General features: G+C 41.7%; 1 protein-coding gene across 5 annotated transcripts in view; it reads right to left on the bottom strand.

The window, feature by feature from the left end:
• B3GNTL1 (UDP-GlcNAc:betaGal beta-1,3-N-acetylglucosaminyltransferase like 1) overlaps positions 1 to 26,805 on the bottom strand; it is a 186,710-nt gene that overhangs the window by 21,609 nt on the left and 138,296 nt on the right. For all 5 annotated transcript variants that reach the window (XM_081183852.1, XM_081183853.1, XM_081183856.1 and 2 more), the window contains 3 exons: positions 24,936 to 25,060; positions 7,586 to 7,721; positions 680 to 748 (listed from right to left, as the gene is read on the bottom strand). In XM_081183852.1, the coding sequence (XP_081039978.1) occupies positions 680 to 748; positions 7,586 to 7,721; positions 24,936 to 25,060 (330 nt within the window). The remainder of the gene's footprint in view (positions 1 to 679; positions 749 to 7,585; positions 7,722 to 24,935; positions 25,061 to 26,805) is intronic.

Genomic DNA, 26,805 nt, shown 5'->3' with positions numbered 1-26,805 from the left:
TCAGCTTGCTTGGATGTCCCTTTGCTTGCCAAATGCGCTGTGGGATCTGTTTCCATCCTGCAGCCCTTCTCAGAATCTAGCTCAAGTCTAGGATCTCATGGGCTTAGAATCCTTAGAAACCAAATGTCTCTTTCAAAAAAAGCAAACCACCATCACCGCCACCGCCACCGCCACCTCCCGCCTCCAGGTTTCATGACTGGCAAGACCAGCTTGAAAAAAATGTAAGCGGTTTCTGCTCGAGTTTAGAAACAGGAGCCATGTGTTTCTTTCTAGTAGCTGAGATTATTTTTTTTTCCTTTTCACTTCTATCACAAAGCACCCTACCATTTCCTTCTCGTCTTCAACAGCTAAGGGGCTGACATATAAATCCAAATTCCACAGTGGTTCCCAATTTTGCAGCCCAAATAATGCAGGCAACATAGAGAATTTTAGCAATATATCCCAATATGTATATGTAAATGCAACAGCAGTTACATTTTCTGATTTTGTATATTTTGATCCAATAGCAATTACGTCTTCTGACTGCAACATTTATGCTTCTCCATGCAGGATTTGCAACTTCTCTCACAACAACTATATTAAGAATTAAAGAGCTGATGATGATGCATTTTTAGACATGGTTCCTCCACAGTGATTAGACAGAAATTCAGAACATGCATTTATCAGGACAGCTACCAACCTTAGATTCTTCATAAGTATAAAATCCTTTTGAGATTTTATTTGTATCCACATCACAAAATGCAGTCACCTAAAGGAGACCAGAAAGGAAAAAATGAGGGCAACAGTTGATCAAGTGTTATTTAGCAACGATGGGGATATTGAACCTATTTCATTTAATTGTTGCACACATCTGTGTGTGTGTGTGTGTGTGTGTGTGTGTGTGTGTGTGTGTGTGCGTGTGTGTACCCGCACACACTACTAGGCTGTTTTAATAGTAGTACAAAACAACAGTTCCATAATAAGTGAACGTGAATCACAATGAGCAACAATGTGCTTGCATACAAGAGTCATGCAGCAATGAGCATATTTACTTGGATAACGTAAGCAAGTCTAGAGGCAGGGGTGTCTGTATGTGTTTAAAATTAAAATTAATGAACCAAACTATTTCCTCCATGCTGTTGCCAGGTCCTAGTGAAAGACAACATGTAAAACACAGTACAAGTTAAGGCTACAATGATGGGCAGTGATGACAGGAACAGCTCAATCTCTTTATTTCCTGGCCTTTAAGTTATCTTAACTATTGCCCAAATGTCAGAGACCATACACACAGCGCCTCTACCAAGTTGCTAAAAAACGGTCAAGATCAACAAAATTTCCCCTTCCACACACTATTCCCATGGGCATCTATGCCCAGTTTAAAGTGGCCACTTTAGCAGTTTAAAATCCATCTGCTAGCAGGATGGAAGATTGATGAGCTCTCAACCCAGAGCCAAGAATATTAGTCCTGTAGAAAATGCATTCTGAAAAAAAGCAAAAACAAGGAGAAAGAAGCCACATCTATCAGGGGAGGGAATAAACTGTTTCAATTTAAAGTTGGTTCTATCAAAATCGTATCAGTTTATTGAAAGTATATTCGCCTTTCTGAGTTTGTTTGCTTTTAAGCACACACAACTTACAATGAAACAGTAAAGTGCTTAAGATGGTGTGATAACTCCAAGATGGAACATGATATTTTTGCAGAATCACACAGGGATCTACCAAAAAAGTTTAGTAATGCAGTATTTATAGATCAGGCTAAACAAGCAGTGTAATAAAGGGTGTTAACAGCCATCTCTGAAGTCTTGCTTTGGCATCTAGGCTTGTATGTTTAGTATTTATTCACTCAATTTTTACCTTATTTATTGCTGTAGATCTGACTGAGAAGACGACTTATAATAAAAACCAGAAAATAATGACTATAGAATGCAAATAGTGGTGTCTTTGGTTAAGGTTTGTAGTACCTGAATAAATAACAAGAAACTCCCTTTTGGTGCAGGTGAAAGAGAAGCCTCCAATTTCTATACAGTTTTGCTTGGATTAATGGTGCACTTTTTTTTTTAAGGGCCAGCACTTGTGAAACACGTCATTGTTATTCCCATTTTTACATAGGAAGAACTGAGGCTGAGAGATCAACTTGGCCACAGTCCAGGCCTCCCAGATCCAATTTACAAAACTGAAGTTAGAGCACTAATATTTGGCATAACATTGAAAAAAACAAAAACCCAACATAGCACTTGATGAATATTTCTGTCAGTAAAAAGAAGTGAAAGCAACCTACAATACACAATCAGATGTATGAAAGTCTAAATATGAGGCCTCTGTATGCATAATTTTCATTCTTTGGTAGCACAGAAACTATTTGAAATAGTGCACAAACAGTCTCGGAATAGGTACTTCCTGCACTAACCTATATCCCACATGGGTGGTCTAGTCTTAAGATGCTTATTTTTGTGCCATCACTATTTACCTTTTAATTAGGGGGGGGGGGGAAGAGTCATGTAGCAAGAATTTATGCCTAATTGTTTATGCAATAAACAGAACTCTGGGTAAGGGCTTACACAAACTGCTAACTTGAAAATACTAGGATTGATCTAAACACTTTATTTCCCTCCCATCAGTAGGCCCCTATGTCTTTTATGAAGACTGCATGAAGTATTGCATAATATATACCAAGAAGGCAAATGTTCTAACAATCAGAAAACACAATATTCCAGGGAAAGGGTCATAATTCCACAGCTCCTGCAATGCCTATACGATCTCATGTTGAGTGAAAAACGGTGTCTGGTATACTGAGCAGACACTGCTCTTGGCAGACACCAATGAGCTTGACTGCCTCCAGTCCAACTGCAAAATCATCTGAAATAGCCATGCTTTTTTGGGGGGAGGGGAAGTGGAAACCAGGATTCTAAATCAGAGACAGGGAACCTTTGGTACTTCAGATGTTATTGGGTTACAGTTCCCCTCATCCTTGACTATTGGCCATGCTGATGGGAACTGGAGTCCAGCAGCATTTGAAGGGAACCAGGTTAGCAAACTGTCTGCTGCAGAAGAAACTACCAACTATGGCCATGTTTTCTTATTGCCCAGTCCAACTTCCTTCCATAATCTCCCCACCCCTTTTGTTTGATGTGGAAGGATTCGGGAATCAGGTGCATATATATGTGCATGGAAACCCAGGCTCCATGTGCACTAGCTGCTCTTGAGTTCAACTGAACGTGCATAGCTCTTCAGACCTTCAACGTAACTGCACGAAGATCTTAAGAGTAACTGGTTGCCTGTGTTGGGGCCAGAGCTTGCATAGATACCTTTGTGCATTTGGGCAAAAGCCCAGGAAGTGTGTACAGCATTTCCAGTCCTTCTGATATGCATTATTTTATCCATAAACTCACAGAATAAACTTTAAACAAGTCTGAAAAAAATCCAATTGCATAGTATCTCCAGTACCGAAAACTTTATGGACTTGCACGTTCCCATATGTGTAGCCTATGTTGCTTATGTTGTGCTTTTCTCATTAAATCTGCTTGCGTTGAATCAATAAGGGGAATAAGCTCATAAAAGTAACCCAAACATTCACAATGCTGAAGCTGGACTGACAAGCAAAAGGCAGACAAAACAGACCCTTTAAGCATCCTGTAAAAATCTGGGTTTCTATCTACAGCTGCAACCTTGAGGTGAATCGGATGTGGTTTTTTTAAAACAAAAAGGGTCTGTTCAGCTTCACTCTTGCAGAAATGTTATAACTTTGCCCTGTCAATCCCTTGAATCTAAGAAAGGTACAGCTAGGAAGCTGGGCTTCCTTAAAACTGCTCAGACATGAAGCCCATAAAACTGAACGTTAAAGCACCACTCCATGGCATTATGTAGGTTGGTCCATGAAAATGGTCCCCATTTAACAGGGTGTGTGGGAGACAAAGGTGCCCTGACTGGCAAGGGTACACGTCTCTGTCTTTTGTAGTGTTTGATGCACTAAGTGCGTGGGAAGCAGGTTGATTCCTCCTGTTGTTGTTCAGCAGGGTCTTCAAACTAGAGTTTCTTCTCCTATCCAGGCTACCCTCGGACATGGAAAGGCACCTACACAGCCACCAGTGCGCAATGGGATGGGTGTTTACATCACTGAGCAGCTGTAAAAGACCAGGATTGAACTCATGATGCATTCCAAAAAACCATCCCACTATTTATACTGAGCCATCAAAATCTTCATGGTCAGCTGCCCAGCATATGAATGTCAGCATGGGATGGCTTCCAAATAAACGCATAGTGCTTGACAAAGGAGCAAGCACAACAAAAACAACCCCTTGCACCTTGCAACCTTGACGTCAACAGAAAGAGGGGAAAGGCAATGATCAGGGATTACGGATAGGAAGAGGCAAGGACAGCCAAACCCAAACCAGGAGTTCTGTGACTGCTGGACTCTGGTCAGAGGAAAGACCCAATGTATTTGATCCAATAAGAACTTATGTGCTTCAGTTGGAAGCACCTAAGTTCTAACATGCATTGGACTCTTCTGAAAGCTCAGTACCCTGCAGATCTCTACCACTGAGCACAAAAAGCTAATCTCACGCACATGTGAGTGGTTGTACTGACCAGAAATCTAGTGAAACACTCTCCTGTTTAGACACTACATGTTAGGGAAGGAGGTGTGTGTTGTAAGCAGTTTCCCTTAAAAAGCTGCAATAAAGACAACTATCAAAATAAAACAACAATCAGAAATGTAAGGGTTAATGCTGCCAGCTGTTTTCCATAGCAAAATAAAGCAGAAAGAAAAGAGACTAATTACAACCTTGATACAAGCAAAATAATATCCTGGCCTTAAGTGTTGCCAAAGCAAATGTTATGCAAAGGTCAGCTTGGAAGAATGTCAGCATCTCAGTTAATCAGAGCCACACCAGCACTAGGAAGAGCTTCTCCATTTTGTAATAAGGGGAAAAGCTGACTCGCCTGATGGCGAAACACCACAGACAGCTGCATCATTCTGTTCTTGCACCACAGCTTCTCTCAGTGGGTGGCAACCTTGAGTTTCTAGCATGCAGTTCTATAAATGGCACAAAAGTTTATCAGGGACTAAGAAGCCAACTGCAAGCCAAGTTTTGGAAGTTGTAACTTGCTCACACCAGTGAGAATTTCAACCGATAAGCGAGGGGGCTAAACAAGCAACAGGCTGGAAAAAGAGGTCCCAGGGGCTGGCTTGCTGTGTCCAGAGGTCTTGCCTTGTGTAAGACTGAATCCCCATCCCCACCCACTGTCTCTGAAACAATTGCATCAGCTGGAATCCAAGATAAATGAAAGCAAATCAGGGGATTTTGTAGAAAGCATTGCACAATGATGGAGGAAAATGATGAAATTTCCATAGCAACATCAAACCATTTTGCAAACTGCACTCAAGTGACTATGGTGACTCAACGTTCTGGAGTGCACAGACTTCAGTCAGCTTTAAAAAGTAGTAATCATTTGCATGTGTCCAGAACTTAAGCTTCTCATGCTGGCAATAATCCACTCAATGCTAAGTTTACAGTGAAGGAAGGTGGCCTTGCAAATAAAGCACTGAACAAGCATTCAGGAGAACTGGGTTCATGTGCAGCTTCCACAGAACACAAGCGAGAAGCTGGGTCCAACTGCATATTCCCTCACTGCAATTTTCACAGATTCCAGGTGATGACATTGCTTTTGAGAGATTATCCAAAACTGAGTTTCAGCTGACATCCGGAAAATGTACGGAAGTATGCTTTCTTTGTCACTAAGAGGTGGGAAGTGGATATTCAAAAGCAGAATATTCTACAGTCTGGTTTCATTTCTGGATAAGGGGTGCTGTGAGTTGCGTCTAGCTTGCACAAAGCAGGGCAGAAATGCATGCATGTTCATTTATTTCCTACCTCTTCCTTCCAGACACTGCCTTGGGAGGCACACTGCTATGGTGGTTTTCAATCCCTTACTATATACAGTGGTACCTCTGATTACGAACGCTTCTGGTTACGCATGCTTTGGGTTACAAGCTCCGCTAACCCGGAAGTAGTTGCTCCTGGTTGTAAACTTTGCTCCAGGATGTGAGCGGAAGGCGTGCGCACAGCAGGAGGTACCATTAGCGAAATCGCACCTCAGTATAAGAAGGGTTTCAGCTTAAGAACGGACCTCTGGAACGAATTAAGTTCGTAACCAGAGGTACCACTGTATGCTTTTATTCACATGGTTAGTTATGATGAAATCCTAGTAAGGGCTATACATGGAACCTCAGGTTAAGAACTTAATTTGTTCCGGAGGTCTGTTCTTAACCTGAAACTGTTCTTAACCTGAGGTACCACTTTAGCTAATGGGGCCTCCCACTGCTGCTGCGCTGTCGCCATGCAATTTCTGTTCTCATCCTGAAGCAAAGTTCTTAAACCGAGGTACTATTTCTGGGTTAGCGGAGTCTGCAACCTGAAGCGTATGTAACCTGAGGCACCACTGTATTTTAAATGGGGCTTTCATAATGTGCTATTACCATTAACTGCATTACACATTAATACATTTTAAAATTCAATTGAAAGTGCAATCCAAAAGTCAGTCAAAGACTTGTAGGGGGGCCACAGGATGCAACCGAGGTACCACTGTATAGTTCAATTTTAGTATTTCTTACAATCAGACTTTTCTACAGATGACCAATGGTTGTAAGCCTGCAGGCAGGACTCCTGTCTTTTAAAATGTTCTCTATAGTGTTGAACACCTTTAGGCACTACCAATAATAATAATAATAATAATAATAATAATAATAATAATAATAATATAATCCATGAAATTACAGACTCAATGCACTGGTTGTTGTCTGCTTTCAGGGCCTGGTTTCCAACGCATTTTAACTCCAGTTAATGACAATACATTATTCTCTGTTAACTAAATCTGTCATGATGAAATCTGCAGTGCTGCACTTTGTGGGCTGTATGTGTCCTTTCCGTTGCCTGGATGGGTGGTCTCAGGATTGCTGATTAAACAGGTTATCATGTCTTCTTTCTCATGCTTTCTCTCCGCATTTGTTTGGGAGTGCATTAATGGTTCAAGGCTAGTTACAGGGGGGAAAGTCATTTGATTCTAGGAGGGTTGCTTCCAGACAACCTGTTTATTGAACATTCGTCCTGATTTGTTTGCAGGGAGATTAAACAAAGTTGGCTATTTATTGAGCATTATTCTGCTCTGTTCCCGGGAAGGCATCAAAGCAAGCAGTGCTATTTTTCTAGAAGTGTGTGCTCTTTTACACAAACATTTGCACATGTATAGACACAGCTTGCACCTGTGTTCAGTGTTCACATGTGAGCAAGCCTACAACTGCAGTCATGGTGCATGCTTGAAAGGGTAACAAGTCACACATAAACAGGACAACCTGACACAGCAAGGCCAGCGTCACCCAAAAGTATCTTTTATGGGGCATTTAGGATGGCATCTCGTCTCAGCTATGCCATTTTGAAATCTATTTTAGCATTTTAAAAAACCCCACCAGAGGTAAATATGGCTATGTATTTCTTCATACTGAGATAATGTGGAAGGATGAAACTTAAGTAAATGGATATTAAAATATATGACAGCAAGAATGAACATTTATTAAGCAGCATTCATGTGTGCATTTTCCTTGTAAACTCACTTTTTTCTGATTAGCTGGAGTCAAACTCCTAAAGAGCTTCCTTCCCTGTTTGCCAGCATTCCAAATGGTGAAGAAAGTCCACCGACTGAGGATTCTCTCTTCCAGAAACAAGACACGGTGTGTCCAGATGGTTCCCCTGAGAAATAGAGGGAAAGAGTGAGAGACCAAGACTCCTCTTCAGTGAGACACAGTGCATTCCAAAGACACTCGCACAGAAAACGGACCAGCAACATTGCCAGAGGAGCCGAAAGCTGTCACCAGGGAAACATTCTCCTTGTGTAAATAGTAAACTCGATGTCTCTGGGAGATGAAGACTCTCAACATGTAGGTTTTAGGACATGATCAGCCCATGCTGCTCAGATCATAGGAACATGAAGCTGCGAAATAGGTTACAATTAAGACCATTAAAGCTGCCAAAAGTTGAACAAAAAGAGCAGGAGGATGCCCAAGGCATTCTTAGCTGTTGTCTTATCCAACTTGGATGGATGGCCACCAGCCATTGTATGTAAGATGCCCTGAGCTGTCTGGGAGAGTGAAATATCTGACATAGATCACCCCAAGGAATTGATACGCTGCACTGGTTCTTTTAAGAGCCATTGCTCAGTTGTAAAACATCTGCTCTGCATGCAAAAGGCCCCAGACTCAATACCTGGACTTTGCAGAGAAGGCTGGGAGAGACCCCTGCCAGAGAGCTGCTGTCAGTCAGCAGAGGCAATAGGGAGCAAGAGGTTTGACTTGGTATAAGGCAGCTTCCTATAATCCTAAGGAATATACCATACTGAAAATGTTTCTTTTTTTAAGAAACGGAAGCTAAATGCAACACAACTGAAATTAAAAATAGTTAAGAGGGGAAAACACCCTATTGACCTGAACCAAAATATAATCATAAAATTCTGTAAACCCTAAGCACAAATGTCAAATGAACAAAAACTTACATTTTTCAGCAATGGGCTGTTGTTTCTAAATTGGCACTATTGGCAAGAGTTATTAAACTGACACCAATATCTGTGTGTGAGATGTTGGTGGAAAATAACTGAACAGGATTTCATTCCATGAGAGAGACCATGGGGAGAAAAAACGCCCACAATCCATTCAGCACCCCCCAACTTGAGGTGTTTTGTAATTGCTCTTTCTTTAAGTGCTCAAATGCGGCAGAACTAATTGGACCATGTATTTAAAAACATGCTCTTTCCCAGGGCTAGTTTTGCACAAGTTAATACTCTGCGTGTTTTCTGGAACTTAATGGATGTCTGTTTTATAAGGTGATCTTTAAAAAATCTAAAGGCATTTCAGAGAGGAAAACCAAAAAACAAGGGGGGGCCTTCTAATACTTGGTCTTCTGCTCATATGTCTGAAAATTTGGTTTGTTTTCCCCATAAACTGCAGTGTGCAGCAGTGCACACATACAACCCCCCACCTAATCTCTGAACACACTCAGCACACAAATTCTCAGAAAAATCTTTTTTTTTTATTTAGGAAAAGTGTAAAAACTGCTAATCACAAAGGGCCTTAGAGCTAAACTTTCTTTCACCCCCAAACAGCACCTCCCTTCCATCCTCAGTTGTTGCTCCCTATATTATGTTATCAAATGGAAGTCATAGTTCTTAGTCTATTAAATATGTGTTCAAGAAGTGAAAGGATAACACAGTCATAATGGAATAAATATGACAGAGGAACAAACACAGATAGACAGACAGTTTTGTGATGGTGGTGGTTTGGTGTGTATGCATGTACTCTGTGTGTGTGTGTGTGTGTGTGTGTGTGTGTGTGTGTGTGCGCGCACGTGCACATGTGAAAGGGAGAGTGTGAATGATGGGTTGAGGCTGTGGTACAGTGAGAGGGTCCTTCTATGTTCTACCACATTTTGGGATATGAAGTGCAACTCTAAACTCTTTATCAGCCTGCAACAATACACTAACCAACTAACTAGTCTTGTTAGTGGAAGCTTGCACAAAGACTTACACTAGCACAGGGGAGGCCAACTCCCAAGATCTACTTACATAATTTTTTTTAGGGAGGAGGAAAGCCCTGCTTGCCACTCACTTGCTGACTAAACTCCGTCTTCCGTTCTGCAGATCGTGCAACAATGGAGGGCGGGGTGAGAGGGAGGGGCTGGATTCAATTTAACCAACGCTAAGGAAAGGGAACCGGCGATCCACCATGATCTACCAAAACCTCCTGGGATCTACCACTAGATTGCGATCAACCTGTTGGACATCCCTGCACTAGTACAATAGGGCTTTCCCTCTTCTTCCCCCTCCTCCCCCTCCTCCCACACACTCATCATGTGCCCCCAAACTGATTTGGGGGCAGAACCCCTGGAACAGTGGGGGACGGTGTGGGAGAGGGCAGATCATTCCAGAAGACAAGCAGGAATGCTTCTGCTGCCAGAGCGATCTCCTTAGCACAGTCTCTCCCTCTCCCTGCCCTCTCTTTCACACACAAAATGAGCACACTGACAGTATAGGAGCCAGAGAATAAATTGTAGTGAAAGCCAACTAATAGCACTGTAAACCTGACAGTATTGCTAAAATGTGGGCTTTATAGCAAGCTGGCAGATGTCTTTTTGTCCAAGTGTATTTTTATGTCTGCACTTTCAAAATAAAATTCCAATTTGGCACATATAAACACCAGATAACATAAGCAAATACTGGACCTATTTGAAATGTTGAATCCACATGCTTTGCAACCATAACAAGGAAACATCTGCAAACGCAGAGAATAGGTTAGGATTATCAATTTTAAGCACCCTCAACAGACCCAGGGCAGGCAGTACTCTCTCTCCCCTCCGCCCATCCCTTCCCTACAATTTGGTAAAATCAGTTCTGTTTGCAAGAATTTATGCTCGTTTTGATTAGGCTCATTTCTCACTGTCTTCCATCATGCTTTGAGTGTTTTCTTAAGTAATCATTCCCACCATAAAAGTAATATTTCAGAATGTTATTACCTAGTATGGCATAAAGAAAAATGACCATAGCACAGAACACTAGTTTACACTGAGGATTCTTTCTCTATATTCTAACTAAGTTGCCAAATCATGTTTAAAAATAATCCTGTCATTGTTAGGTAGAATAAATTTATTTCCAATAGTGGGGAGGAGACAATTTTGGCATACTCCTGCTTTCTCCTGCAGCAGCCATGCACTACCACCCACATAATTCTAGAAAGCACCCCAATCCTCTGGGGCAAATTGAGGAGGGGGGAAGGGTGTAAGCCATGGGTAGGCAAACTAAGGCCCGGGGGCCAGATCTGGCTGAAACGCCTTCTAAATCTGGCCCGCGGACAGTCTGGGAATCAGTGTGTGTTTACATGAGTAGAATGTGTGTTTTTATTTAAAATGCATCTCTGGGTTATTTGTGGGGCATAGGAATTCGTTCATTCCCCCCCTCCCCCCCAAAAAAATTATAGTTCAGCCCCCCTCAAGTTCTGAGGGACAGTGGACCGGCCCCCTGCTGAAAAAGTTTGCTGACCCCTGGTGTAAGCAGTTCTACAGGGAAGGAAGAATCTGTCAAAAGAGCTTCCTCCTTCTGTATTCAAAGAAGCCTCTGCTGAAAGAAAGCTTTCCATGAGTGGATGGACACAACTGGAAACAAACTATTGTGCTTAAATAGAGCTTAGTTCTTGAACATTTTGGCTCCCAAACACCACAAACCTGGAAGTGACTGTCCCGGTTTGAGAACTATTTTTGGAAGCTGAACGTCCGATGGGGCTTCTGTGGCTTCTGATTGGCTGCAGGAGCTTCCTGCAGCAAATCAGAAGCCACGCTTTGGAAGTTGAACAGACTTCTGGAACGGATTCCATTCAACTTCCAAGGTACGACTGTATAAATTAGTAAACCCCAAGCAAACATTTAAATGAAAGGGCTCTTTGTTGTAATTCAAAATCTCTTTGGGCCACATGGGAAATTGTGGAATTAACCTTGCATGTTCTTTTAGGATGAAATGCTATGTACACCTATCCAGGAGTAAACTGCATTGAACAGTGGAAACCACAAATGAGTAGGCTTTACATAGAATTGCATTAAGCATCTTGTTAGTTAATCCAGAGGTGGGGGGGGGGGACGACAACACTCTAAGTCTGTTCTCACAATTACCAACCATCATTTATTAATTTAGTTTGTGTTCACAAAATCATTTAAATAGATGGATTATTTACTGAAGCATGATTGTGAGCTATCTTGGAACTTCAAGGAACCAAGAGGAAGGGTATAATAGAAAGCATACAGAAAATGGCAGCCAAATGGTTAAGAAAAAGCAAAAGCTAATCTAGGGCCAATGACTGTCTGAATGTGGTTTACTGGAGGCAAGCAACAGGGGGCAGGTGTTGCCTTTATGCCTTCCTTGTAAGCTTCACAGAGGCACCCGGCTGCCATACTTAGAAACAGAAAGCTGGATCAGATAGACTTTGGTCTGATATAACAGGACTCTTAAATCTGTATATTCTAATGATGAATTCTTGCCAAAAAATAAAAAATAAAAAAAAAAATGCTCCACTGGAAGCACTGCACACCCCGAAGAGGAATATACTTCTGTCACTACAAGATCAACAGAGCTAGCTAGATACAAAAATGACTGTGTCTAAGCTAGCACACTTACTGCTGTCAAGATACTTTGATTATGAACAGAAATTTCCCCACTGTTTCAAATTTGGGCCTCCCATAACAAAAGATTGTGACTTGTGCCAAACTGTTAAATGTGGGAAAAGGGGAGCTGGGATGAGACCAACTAATCAAATTCTTCAACTTTTCACCTAAAGTAAGATTTGTAGCAGCCTGGTCTCCAGGGACAAAAGATTGATTATTGCACTGTTGGCTAGCCAAACCCTTTAAAAAACGACTTCTCTAGAGCTGAAAAGACAAACCCATGTGTGGTTTGCTGAAACAGAAATCCAACTTTCACATTTGACAGTTAAGGCCTCTCCTTCGGATCTTAATTTGGCAGGATAGAATGTCCAAGTCATTAATCACTGCTAAACCTTTATTAAATCTGCAGAAGACCTGTGCAAAATAGCGTAACACTTGGTTATGAATTTTCTGAATTTCCAAAATCATTCAGTAACTATCAACATTGTTAATATACAAACCACTGAAATGCAATTTTGGGCAAAGAGAATTTATGCAAGGCAGACTGAAAAAGGCCTCGTTCAACATGGAACTACTCTCTGGTTGATTTTATGCTGTGAGCTTTCATGCGCAAAATGGCAACCGGGCAGAGGATGGAAGTGCATGATATGTGAGGAGTGATCACTCATTCCTGCCCACCACATCACTGCCAGGTTGCCACACAATCAATAAACACACACACACAAATCACCTCATGCATTGCATCAAATGCAGGCCCGAGCCTGACTGAGTAAAAAGTAACCACAAACAGGTGAAGTAATGGATCATCCCATAACACATGTTTTTACAAGTCTCCAAGGTACAATACCTGTTTTAGTCAAAACTAGATTTGTAGCTTGCCTCACTCATGCTCCTGTCATCAGATCAGCCACTGAATGGAGGTGGATTCACACTGATTGATTGATTGATTGATTGATTGACTGTGTTATATCCCACCATTCCCTCCAAAGGACCCTAAGGCAGCGGACAATGATCAAACGCTACAACCCCCCATAGTTTTGAAACATTCTACAAAGCAGCTTAAAACATTCTTAAACATTCTTAAACAGTGATCTCAGGTGGGAACAGTGGGAACAGTGCCGGGAACAGTGTCTTTCAGCCATCAAATGGGTAAAAATGAATGCTTTTAAGGTTTTTCCCCTGCAAAATCAATAATGAAGGAGACAGATGCACCTCACTAGGGAAGAGCTCCACAAATGGGGAACCACCACGGAATAGGTCACCACCAACCAGTCAGTCCCGAGTGTTGGCACCACCACCAAGGCCTCACCTGCTGATTATATGAGCTATGATGAACACACAGTCAGTCCTCGCCACTGCAAACGTCATGTCCACATCCTTGGATTGCAACCACTGAAACCAATCCCACAAGTTGTTTGAAGGTGCTCTAGAGACTTCCAACACACCTGAACCAATAGTGACAGCAAATTTAGCACAGCCCTGAGCAATTTCCTCCTCAAACTGATTCAGAAATCTCTTACAGGTTTGGATCTGGATTTAAAAAGCTCTGCTGGGTGATGTGGCAGAGAGGGGAGCTCTGTTTGCTACCGTCACTGCCATGTGGCAGGGACATGGAATGCACTCATGGCTCTATTTAGTCAGATTTGAACCAGGACTTCTGTTCTAACCAACACCACTCCTGCTTCATTGCCCACAGAAAAAGGAGGTTTTAGACCAGACACCCCAAGGCCAGAGATGGTTGCTTAGGATGGTGTGTAGATGGCCCTTTCCATCTCACTATTCCACAGCGAAACCAGGGCTTTGACAGGATCACAACAGCAGTATATAGTTGTCCTTCTATCCAGTGGTGAGATCTACAAGATTAAATAAAGCAGTGCCAGCAATATCCCAAGGCAGATGTGGTAGATGTTTTGTAGAGGTACTAGTGGTGGGGACATTTCTCCCCTTTCAAAATAATGTCTGAGAGCATTTGCTCTTTGCCATTTGTGTATAGGAAGAACAAGGATGTGAAGATCCAACAGATGTTATCCTGTATGTCCATGACATACCCAATGAACTTCTAAAACATGGGTGTAAATTCACTCAGAGAAACAATCTGTGATGGGCTAGATGCATGGAGAGGAACTAGCAAGAGGGACATTGAAACTTAAACATGTTAGAATCATAATCTAGGTAAAGGTAAAGGGACCCCTGACCATTAGGTCCAGTCATGACCAACTCTCAGGTTGCGGCGCTCATCTCGCTTTATTGGCTGAGGGTGCCGGCGTACAGCTTCCAGGTCATGTGGCCAGCATGACTAAGCCGCTTCTGGCAAAGCAGAACATCGCACGGAAATGGCGTTTACCTTCCTGCCGGAGCGGTACCTATTTATCTACTTGCACTTTGACGTGCTTTCGAACTGCTAGGTTGGCAGGAGCAGGGACCGAGCAACGGGAGCTCACCCCGTCACGGGGATTCGAACCGCCGACCTTCTGATCGGCAAGTCCTAGGCTCTGTGGTTTAACCCACAGCACCACCTGCATACACCTATTCAAAAAGCATAATGTTCTGAATTACCTGGCCTGTAATCCTGCACCCGATTATAAATCATTTTGATTTTATTTAAACATATACAACTGGATACAGTAATACAACTGGACCGCAGTGTGAGGTATCTCGATACAAAGCAACATTGGTTGCTTTGATGTAAATGCTGAAAGTACTCAATGTTAAGTCATTTAAAGGATCCTTCCTTCCATGCAAGGCAGAGCCCAGGTGTCAATTCTTTACGGCCATATAGAAAGTACTTTTGCTATGAAGTATTTGAAACTTCTGGAAACGCTTTAATGGAAATAAGTTTGTTTTAAGGAAATATTCTTCTAAACTGCAAAACACTGAATACATGCGTAGTTTTTACGAGTCAAGATTTCACATCCCCTCTAATTATGACATGAGAATCGTAAAGGCAGGAATAATAAGTAGAGCATGAAGGTGTTTTGATTTCTGATGGGAATTATTAATTGGATCTCAGGAGTTGAGTGAACGTTTGTTTCTTCCCGTCTGCAAGTGCAACATGCCCCTTTTATGGCAGTTTAACACTTCATCACCACAACGGGTGTCACAACTTGGAAACTCTTCATAAATAAATGCAGCAATTGGAACAGCCAGTCCACATGAAATTTCAACAGTGTCTAGAGACCAAGGGTTGTAATGTTTACTGCCCCTCTAGCTAACAATGGAATTTTGGACTTGATGCAAAATATCTCTTAAATAATAACCGCAAAGTTACAAGATCTTCTGATTTGGAGCTTAGCTGCTGCTGGCATTTGTCGACAGATGTCTGTTAATCAGTTTTTATAGGATACACGATTCCCAGAAGGGGAAAAAAATTAATGCACAACGTTACAAATGTTGCACGACATTCCAAGATTAGACAGTAGTGGAAACTCTAGAACCTTCTTCTAGGTCCTTAAAAGGAGCCAGATCTGCCTTTTAAAAATGCACAAACACAAACACATCACTCCCAAAATCAAAGCAGTCATAAAAAAACTAATAATTTTCTGCACTTAAAAATCTAAAGCTACAAGAATTTAAAGCCTATCTGAAGGACGAAAACATTTACTTTTGCCAAAAAAGTGACAAACTAAAATCAAGGGCTATATAGGATTAGCTTTTGTTGTGGTAACCAAGTCCAACAACTGCTAGCTCCTCTCCCTGTGACTGGAGAGAACTGTGAGTAGATTTACAGGTAGGACTGCCACTCAGCACATCAGTGGAACAAAAGGACTAGCTTAATAATGTGTATGCAGTCACCAATGGATACTGAAGATGTAGTTGAAAGACGGGTCTCAAATGCCTAATGGTCACCATAGCCCTCTGTAGCCTCACACATCAGATTTCAGCTTGCAGAATGGGTATAGGAAACAAAAAATTACAACATGCTGGTTTTTTTACCCAACAGTCCTCCCTGGTCTTCTTGTTGAAAGCATACTTGCTGTAGTACTTTGTGCCTACTGAAATCTGTTTGTTCCTATTTCGAGAACTCTTCCATAGTAAGTATAAAATCAGGGAGGAAAGTTATGTGCCCAAATAAACTTGGATGTCTTCTATCAGCTTCAGAAAATATTGTGAGTTAGCTCAGTTAGTTGGTAGAGCATAAGACTCTTAATTTCATAGTTGTGGTTTTGAGACCCACATTGGGAAAAGATACCTGCATTGCAGTTGTCAGGAGCTCATCCTACACTCAAGTAGGACCCTGGCAGAGACACATGCCCAACTGGCATGTTCTCTCCCTCCTGGTCGTCCGTTCGGGAGCTTCAAAAGCTTTCTTCTGCCTGAACATCACAGCGATCGATGCCAACAGACATCAGCACACTTAGGGATCCGCAGAGTCTTCGCAGCTTGCGTAACAGACCTCAGCAACTCAGCATTTTGGCTAATCTACTTTATTTACATATAAACACACACGGAGCATTGCAACATGGCTCCCTCTCTCTCTAGCATCAGACAGCAAAGAGAAAGGACAAAGGACAATAGTCCCACTTCACTGAACACAGTAACACAAACATCCTGTCTCCGTCACTTCCCACTCTGTGGAGTCAAAACATGCACTGTCATGTGATAGACAACAATCCCATGACTGCAATCATGGAGCAGGAATCCTAACAGCAGGGGGTTGAATGAGATGACCCTCTGAGTCCCTTCCAAATCTAGGATTCTATATATGCCACTTTTTTGAGCCAGTTCCAAAGGCAATTCAACACATTAGCTCCCAACCAAAAAACAAGGGGTTCTATGAATGGGTTCCCTGTTCTATGAAGGTTTCCGGGAAGATATGAAACCCTTCAAAAGAGGTTTTTGTACACACCCCTAACTACAACTCCCACAATTCTTTGGGGAAAGCTACAGCATATAAACCAGTTTCAGACTGGTTCAGATCTTTAATGCAGATATCCCCTAATATAACAGCTGTAAATCATTCAGCAGTAGGCATCTGGTTGCTTTTTCACCTGTGAAATACAGTGGTGCCCCGCAAGACGAATGCCTCGCAAGACGAAAAACTCGCTAGACGAAAGGGTTTTGCGTTTTTTGAGTCGCTTCGCAAGACGAATTTCCCTATGGGCTTGCTTCGCAAGACGAAACGTCTTGCGAGTTCTTGCGAGTTTGTTTCCTTTTTCTTAAAGCCGCTAAGCCGTTAATAGCCGCTAAGCCGCTAATAGCCGTGCTTCGCAAGACGAAAAAACCGCAAGACGAAGAGACTCGCGGAACGGATTAATTTCGTCTTGCGAGGCACCACTGTATTATGAATGATAATTTTATGTATTTATTTATAAAACTCCCTTCCTCAGAACGATCCCAAGAATATGTGCATCAAATGTAAGATCAAAGTACAGTACAGAACTAAAAACATACATAAACTAAAAAGTAGCTGCAGACAATAAAGACCACAGTCTAAGACAGAGTTAAATGTTCTAAAGACACTGGGATCAATAGACGTAAGCACTGTCTGTTGTTAGATTGTGGCCAAAATTTGTGAGCAGTGAGGTAGAAAGCCAGCAATCCTGATTATCTGTAAGCAAAAAGAAATAGACTCTTTTTTATCATCAGTGCTTCTGAACTAGAATACGAGGCACAAAAAGCATTTCTACATGTTCACACACAAGAGACAACACAGAATGCCGAGCAAAACTTTAAAGAACGACTGGAAGCGAAGCAGTAATCCAGCAAGCTAAAACTCTTTCTGAATGGTTGCCTCGTTGTATTACAGTATCTGTCAGCCACCAAATCCAGACTCATACCGAGGCTGGATTCCCAAGCAGCTATAGAAAACCAAGGGCTAGGGCTGATGGGTCCATTTGTGATCTATTAAATATAGAATGGTTTGATATGTAAGAATTGTGCTGATGCAGTGCCAATTATATTTTCATTAAAGTAAGTTATAGAACTAAGATACTCTCTACTTCTCAGCCAGCACATTCTCCGCACACATGTTCACCACATTTTCCAGCCCCTTGATTGAATAAAAATAGGTCCAATGACTATGATTCAACAAGACTTGGTAAAACTATTTAAAATATTGGCCTGATACAGAAACAGATCATAGAATCAAGCCAAATATCTTTAGATTTATGTACAGTTCTTGCAAATCAAACCTAAAGCACAGCAGTAAAAAAAACAAAAAACTACTAAATTCTGGGCTAGGAAACACAAGTTGTTGTCATGGGGAAAAAGGGGTTTCATCCAACGTTGTGTGAGCAGAAGGCAGCAGGGGTGCCGAAAGCTACCAAACATTGCGGTCTGTGTCATTTGGAAATACATAGTGAGAGGAAGAGAAATTGCCCTGAATCAGGAGGAAGAATATTGCGCCCCACTGAGCAAAATTCTTCCACTGAATTTTTGAACCAGCATTTTTGACGGTTCAAAGAATGGTGCTGGTTGCTTGGAAGCCCTCCATTTTAGCAAGATTCCAATGTGAACCCTCTCCTGAATCAGGAAGGATTTTGCATTCAAATCCCCTTCTAAAATGAAAGAGAAGGCCTTCCTTTTAGCAGGGGTGAATTTAACAGCAAAATGATGTTTAAAATTGCGTGGGTAGGGAGTTAAGAAAGCAGCAGCCAAGCATCTTAGCATTCCACTGTACATGCATTATTACTATAACAGTGAGCTTGGCCCTCATGCAGGTAGCGAATTGCCGCTCCGGCTCCTACACACCCCTTTGTGGGAGAGTTAAATCAGAAAGTCTACATCATAGAACTTTACCTTGGGAATATTTTCATAGCTTCAGGTTGTGTCATAAGGACAAGCAGTGGGTGGATGTTGGGTTCATGCAGAGAAGTGTGTGACTGTGCCTTCAGGCTAATTATATGATTATTACAGGTGTGGGCTTTGTGAAAACCTGTAATGAACACAAGTTAATGTTACTAATATAGATTTTTTAAAAACATGTAGCTTAAGGAGTGTCAAAAGAGAGATGGGTTTTTGGGGTTTTTCCCCTTTAGGTTTCCGGTTCACCTAGGTTGCCTTGTACGCTGGGCCGTTCCCAGGGCCAGTAGCTGGGATTCCTGCCTTGGGGGATAAGGGAATGCCACTTTCCCAGACTCCCAGCGCCAAGGCAGGTGCAAAGGAGATGCAGCAACTTGCAAAGAGCAATTAAAGAAACCGCCCGAAACAAATGAAACTAAAAGCAGTTCTTAAAAGTTACATAAGAAGCCACCTCCCACAAAAGATTCTCACTGGTTCATTTCAGTCTTCACATTAACTACTATTTCATAGCCAGAAGCAACATGAATCCAAGGCTCAAGGAGTGCCAAATTGAGACTCTTTATCTCACATTCCCAATGAACAAGAATTTTGCTTTGTTTTTACTATTTCTGCCCTTTCCTGAAAGTGTCGCCCCCCCAATTTCATCTGATCTTGTTAGCAATGAGTCTGATTCTAGTAATTCAGAATTAAACTCAAGACAAATTCTTCTACTAGGCTTCCGTCTGTTTCACACACAGCCTTCTTCTATAGACAAACAGTTAATGTAATAGTGAAAACCACTGACTGTCACCTCCTCCTTCAACTACTTTGGCCTGATGGATAACGCAAAATGAGCTTTATGGCGAGGAGCTTAACAATGCAAAGCTTCTTGACAAATTTTAACTTTCTTTTCTATTGTATCAATGTTAAAATATATTGTAACATGCTCACAACCGCAGGCGAAACATTAAAATGGATAACCATTATATATTTAACAAGATATGAACAAGTTGCTACTATTGTCAAATTGTTTCTATGCGCACCAGGATTCAGATTCTATAAACACAGAGAACATGTCATTTGATAATGTATTCCCATGCTTCTAAGCATAGAAGACTATGGGAGTGAGACTGTTTCCTACTTCACAGATTCCTTTTGCCTTCCAGCAATCTATTCTGTAGGGTAAATTAATTGTGGGAATTACTCATGGGGTGGTGGGGTGGGGGGAGAAGCAGTAATTAATTCCTACATTTAGACGTCACCAAACTGTTCAGAACTCCCACTAGCCAATCAGACATGAACTTCCCTTTTTTTGCTGTAATGAGAGTTGCAAAATAAGGCAAATACTACGCAGTTTCTGCCTGTAGGGCATGGGGGCTTTGACAAACTGTGATCAGTACACTGAAGATCTAGACTTGATTGCTACCTTTGCTGAAAAGATTAACTGACACACCTTTCTTTAAACAAATCATGTTCTTTAGTTTCACAAAGATTTATTTCTTCAACTCTGGCTGTAAGCTACGGGTATTACGAGTCACAAACTTTGTCTTAAATACACTTTCAGCCAAATTATCTACAATTATACAGTGGTACCTCGGGTTATAGGTGCTTCAGGTTACAGACTCCACTAACCCAGAAATAGTACCTTGGGTTAAGAACTTTGCTTCAGGATGAGAACAGAAATTGCATGGCGACGGCGCAGCAGCAGCAGCAGCGGGAGGCGCCATTGGCTAAAGTGGTACCTCAGGTGAAGAACAGTTTCAGGTTAAGAACGGACCTCCAGAACGAATTAAGTACTTAACCCGAGGTACCATTGTATCTACCTTTCTTTAGAAATTTTTATGCATCTATATTGGGCAGGATAATTTTTTTGTGGACCCCCTAACTTTGTCCCTTTTTTATCCCCCCCCCACTTCTATGGGTATGATGCTATGAAGCCAAAACACTTGTTTAGAGCTCCCCAAATTTTCCATTTTAAAAAAACAAACCCGAGGTACCACTGTATCTTCTATTCATTTGTCTTATTTCCTCTTTTAAAGCCATCAAAGTTGGTGACAACTCCATTGTCGAATTCTAGGTAGGTTGGAAGCACAAAACTCCATTTTCTCTAGCAATTTCACTTCTGACCTGACTTCGTAATTTTCTACTGATCCTACTTCGTAACTGAAATTAATCTGGATTACATACACAGGTTTGTAAACATATCAGATAACTTGAAGCTTCTTAGCTGGCAGTCCAAATACCCCATCAGAAGCAGCTTCATGACATTTCCACATTCTCCACGTATGCCGTATTCCAGAGGAGTCTGAGCCACACAACCTTGCAAAATGGAATCAGTAACAGCTTGCTGTTAATTCGGAACAAATTCCCTTCCAAAAATACATTTTTTAAAAATGCCACAGCAACTAGCAATGCGCTTCCAAAAAGCTTGACATGTCTAAATACAGGGTTAGGAAAAGTCTAATAAACTATCAAAAATATAGTTCCATCATGTAGCTAGTAATAAAAGGGAAATACTTTCATAGTTCTTCATCTACATAGCATTCATTATGTGGTTCCAATGTCTTCATATCGAAAGCTATGGAATCAAACACATCCCTAGAAAATCATTTATTTACTCTATTTAACCATCTCATTCCACGCAACAACTAGCTACTTCCATATATAAACAAGCACAACTGCAAGCAGATCTCAGAATCACTGCTGTGAAGCAATAGTCATTCTGAACAAAATCTCTCTCCCCCCTCCATTTTTAATGGAAAATATTACATATACTGGGGTATGCTGCTCAGCACCTTTGAGATAAAACAGATTTACACTGAATAAACAGAAAGATATTTTATTATGCTGCTAATGTAGTTGAAGGTCATGATTCAAACCTCACATAACTGTGTGCTGAGCAACCTCTACATTAACTGAACCCCACTAAATGCTGACCCCCCCTCCTTTTGCAAGTTTCTGTTTTCATATCATGTTGGTTTAGGGGGAAAGTATCATCAAGCAAATGGCACATAAGCTGAAATGTTCCTATGTTTTTTATTGAAGCCCTGGGCACAGATTGTGGAAGTTCCATAAAAACCCCAACGGCTGGTTCTTTAAGGCTTCAAGGAACAGGGCAGAGCTTGGAAACAGCAAAACTTTAGGAGAAACAGAAATAGACAGTCCCTGACCTTGTGTGACCAAAGTCAGAGATGCTCCTCAGCTTGACTGAGCTAAAGCTTCTAAGAGGTAGTCCTTTTCTACCCTATTAAGCCATCTCCTTAATTTCCCAAACTTGGGTCTCATCAGTTCCCATCATCCCTGACCACTGGTCCTGCTAGCTAGAAATTATGGGAGCTGCAAGTCCAACAACAGCTGGAGACCTACCGTATTTTTTGCACCATAACACTCACTTTTTTCCTCCTAGAAAGTAAGGGGAAATGTCTGTGCGTGTTATGGACCGAATGCCTGCGGGTGGCGGGGGGGGGGGATCTGCTGCAGTCGTGAGCAGAGGATCCATGGTTCCCCTTCCTTCCCTCCTCCGTGGTTACAAAGCATGGATCCACATGGATCCTCAGGATTTTTGCATTGGGCTACTCCAAACTCACTGTCAGATCACATGTCTGTGGCCACAGCATGAACCACAAAAATCATATATCCACTATTTCGTTTATAATTTTTCTTCTTCTTGTTTTCCTCCTCTAAAAACTACGTGCGTGTTATGGTCTGGTGCGTGTTATAGAGTGAAAAATACGGGTAAGTTTGGTAAACCCTGTCTTAGTTCATATAACTGAAAACAGCCCTACCCTAACCCCAGTCCTACTTAGAGGGACACACTATACATTCCAAGACAGCCTTCCTCAACTTTGTGCTTTCCAGATGTTTTGGATTACTATGACTGTGCTAGCTGGGGTTGGTGGGAGTTATAGTCTGAAATTATACATCTGGAGGGTACCAGGCTAGAGAAGGCTATTCTAAGACAAATTAAAGAGAGAGAGACAATGAAAGTGCCCCATCCAAAGAAACAATCAGTTCAAAAGTTATTGTAGGGCCAATGCAAACCTGCACTCTTAATAGGCATGTTTGACAGGAAGGCTCCACTACTTTGGCCACCTCATGAGAAGAGAAGACTCCCTGGAAAAGACCCTGATGTTGGGAAAGATGGAGGGCACAAGGAGAAGGGGACGGCAGAGGACGAGATGGTTGGACAGTGTTCTCGAAGCTATGAATATGAGTTTGACCAAGCTGCGGGAGGCAGTGGAAGACAGGAGTGCCTGGCGTGCTCTAGTCCATGGGGTCATGAAGAGTCAGACACGACTGAACGACTAAACAACAACAACAATCCTGTGTCCCAAATCCAAAATACTGGGATCAATACATGAAAAGGAATTCAACATGAGAGTGAGAGTCAAAGTAGATGTTATTTTAATTGTGTAGCAAGCAACAATGTCTCTTTCCCCCCTTCATTTAATATACAGGCTCAAAGGGGCAAGAGATTATCATGGCAACATGGAAGAAGAAAAATTTATTCCTTCCCTCCACAGATGCTATCCGATGGAAACCCTCATTCCCTCCTGAGCCTGTAATTAAATAAGTGACAATGGGAGATTTATTCCCCACCCTCAATGTTGAGCCCGGGTGAGTGAGGGATTTTTCTCCTGATCATGGATGGGTAAAGAAAAAATAAACTTTTCCCTGCACAATGTGGTCTGGATGACAATTCCTCCTCTCTCCACACAGGCTTATAATTTAATAAAGAAAAAAACACAGACATAGCTGCATACTACACATTTAGCATAACAAGGAGTATACATATATATTATGTATATACATATATAATTTAATTTGTATGCCGCCCTTTCCGCAGTTCAAACCATGCTCAAGACAGCTTACGTTAAAAAAAATGTAACTACAACATAACAAAAGTCGTCATAAACAATAAACACTAAAAAATACATAACCAAACTGAACAATTTCCACATAAATCACAAGAAGAACTAAAATAAAAATACAAAAAAGAAGCAGCAACAGCAACAATAACCCTTGCCCCCCCCCCCCCCGCAACAAAAACCCCTAAACAGTGTGGCCTTGCATTCCGGGGTTTCAAACTTTGAATAACAGATTTGCCTAAGCCAAAGCAATGTTGTTGTTGTTTAGTCGTTCAGTCGTGTCCGACTCTTCGTGACCCCATGGACCAGAGCACGCCAGGCACTTCTGTCTTCCACTGTCTCCCGCAGTTTGGTCAGACTCATGTTTGTAGCTTCGAGAACACTGTGCAACCATCTCATCCTCTGTCATCCCCTTCTCCTTGTGCCCTCCATCTTTCCCAACATCAGGGTCTTTTCCAGGGAGTCTTCTCTTCTCATGAGGTGGCCAAAGTATTGGAGCCTCAGCTTCATGATCTGTCCTTCCAGTGAGCACTCAGGGCTGATTTCCTTAAGAATGGAGAGGTTTGATCTTCTTGCAGTCCATGGGACTCTCAAGAGTCTCCTCCAGCACCATAATTCAAAAGCATCAATTCTTTGGCGACCAGCCTTACCAGAACCAAAGCAATACCAGAACCAAATCACGTGACCACTGAAAAAGTAGTTACTCAAATCCATGATGTATTGAAACATAAGGGTGCGTAGCTTACAAGGAAATAAAAGAAAGTAGCCTTAAAAGGCCAACATTCTCAAGTCACATATGGAGGAGTTTGAATTTGGATTTGATATCCCGCTTTATCACTACCTGAAGGAGTCTCAAAGCGGCTAACATTCTCCTTTTCCTTCCTCCCCCACAACAAACACTCTGTGAGGTGAGTGGGGCTGAGAGACTTCAGAGAAGTGTGACTAGCCCAAGGTCACCCAGCAGCTGCATGTGAAGGAGCGGAGACGTGAACCCGGTTCACCAGATTACGAGTCCACCGCTCTTAACCACTACACCACACTGGCTCTCATATGCTTGCAAATGGCTTGGAAATACAGACAAATGATCAAATATATACGAACCCACATGCATATTTTGTTGGGGAAGGATTCCCCACCCACCAACGCCATCCAAAACAGTTTGATACGGAACGTATCTTACTCTAGAACTGAATGAGTTGCCGCCTGTGGATGGTAACGGTACAGAAGGAGGCACTGGTTGACTCGAAAGACTCCACCACCTTTTCGGAGATGTTCATAAAAGAACAGCAGGTCTTCTGGGGTGCCCTGGAAAGAAAAAAAACCCACTTTTTTCAGATCAAAAGCAGGTAATAGTACAAGCGTAACCATGCCTACTCAGAAGCAAGTTGCATTGAATTTAATAGGGTTTACGCCAAGGAAAGTGGAGTAAGAATCCTGTGCGATATATTATGTGATTGTGTTCAATGACATCTAAAAAAATCTCGACATTAGAACCAATGCATACACCTATCTAATGGATATTTAGAGACATTCCCTAAAGCTAATTTAATATAGAGCGTTACTCTTGCACAGGACATCCACGGATCAAATGTTACAGGCCTTTTGCTGTACTTTATCAATGTCAAAAGCACACCTGCATGCTCCGTGTAAAAGTAATAATAATACTGTGAATGGCAAACCTTCCAGATCTCCAGTTGCTTGTCGTAAGATTGCTAAGAAGCAGGTGGCATGTCCAAATACATCCACACAACACAGTGCTGAGTGAGCATCTCATCACAAAAACTTCTTGAGAATGAGAAAGAGAGATCTGATCAGAAACATCCCTTTGCCATGAAAGTAGTATTTTAGCAAAGTGGGGAGAGGATGTTTATAGCCTCCCAAATGTGCAATATCGTTTCATGATGCGAGAGTCCATTTCAATGGGTAGGTCTATGGGCATGCCCCAGTACCATTCTGCTGCAAATTAAGCCGCACAACCATTTCAAAACCCTGCCCTCTTCTTTTCATATAACCGAAGGTGATGACTAAACAACATCTGTTTTAATTTAGCAACACTGCAGCCTCTTGAGACTATAAAACAGCCCGTATAATTGTCAAATGTTCTCAAAATATTGTTTGTTTCTCATCCCACTCTCGGTTACCAAGCTGTCATGTGATGGTGCTATGTAAATAAATAACTGATTTACTCGGCATGGAGTATTTATTCAAGCATTGTGGCATCAGAATGAAAATGAAGCGCCACATGCCTATCCACACGCTAGGTGGCTAAATATTTATTCGAGGAGCATGTTAGCTTTTTATTACACATCATTTAATGCCTGTACAAAATGAAATTGCTAAAATAATTAGAACATTGTGTTACTTTGCTTGATTTTCCTTTGGCTTCAGATTGTTAAGAGAAATGTGTATTAAATGAACCTTTGGTACTGAATTTGAGAAATGCTGATTTCTCCCCCCACTGCAGGGTTTATTGGTCCAATGCATTTCAAAATTACAGTTCTTCTTCAGAGGCACTGCAAATAAGAACTTGGAATTCAGTACTTATATGAAGCAAACACTACAGTTCCCAACAGGGGTGGGATGGATGGCAGTCGCTGTGCCAACTCCCAACATGCCCACCAAACCTCTAGATCTAATTACCTCCCTTCTCCTCATTTTTTGAGACAACATTCTAAGGAAGCCTTCTTACTCTGATTCAGGGATTTCTCCTTCTTCCTCCTTCTTCCAAATCTCAGCTGGATGCTCTTGGCCTCCAATTAATGCCAAATACATGCCGAGATGCTGCTTCTCTAAAAAGTCAGTGTGCCCGCAGCAATTACCCTATAATTAAAGGCTGAATCATACATCTAGGAGTGCCATGGACCCAGACTTTGGGTTTCTAAAATTACTTTTTCTAATTTGAAAAGATAGAAGAATGGAAACAACAATTACGGAGTAAAATCTATAGTATTATGACTATGGACGCATTAAAAAGTATACATATCAACACAATTGGGACAATGAATTAAGAGAAAATATTCCTGAATAAGTATGGAAGTGAGTTTGGCACT

This window comes from Podarcis bocagei (assembly GCF_964188305.1).
Source record: "Podarcis bocagei genome assembly, chromosome: 2".
Lineage (NCBI taxonomy): Eukaryota > Metazoa > Chordata > Lepidosauria > Squamata > Lacertidae > Podarcis > Podarcis bocagei.
Note: the sequence above shows the minus strand (reverse complement) of the source record. Positions and strands in the feature narration are given on the sequence as shown.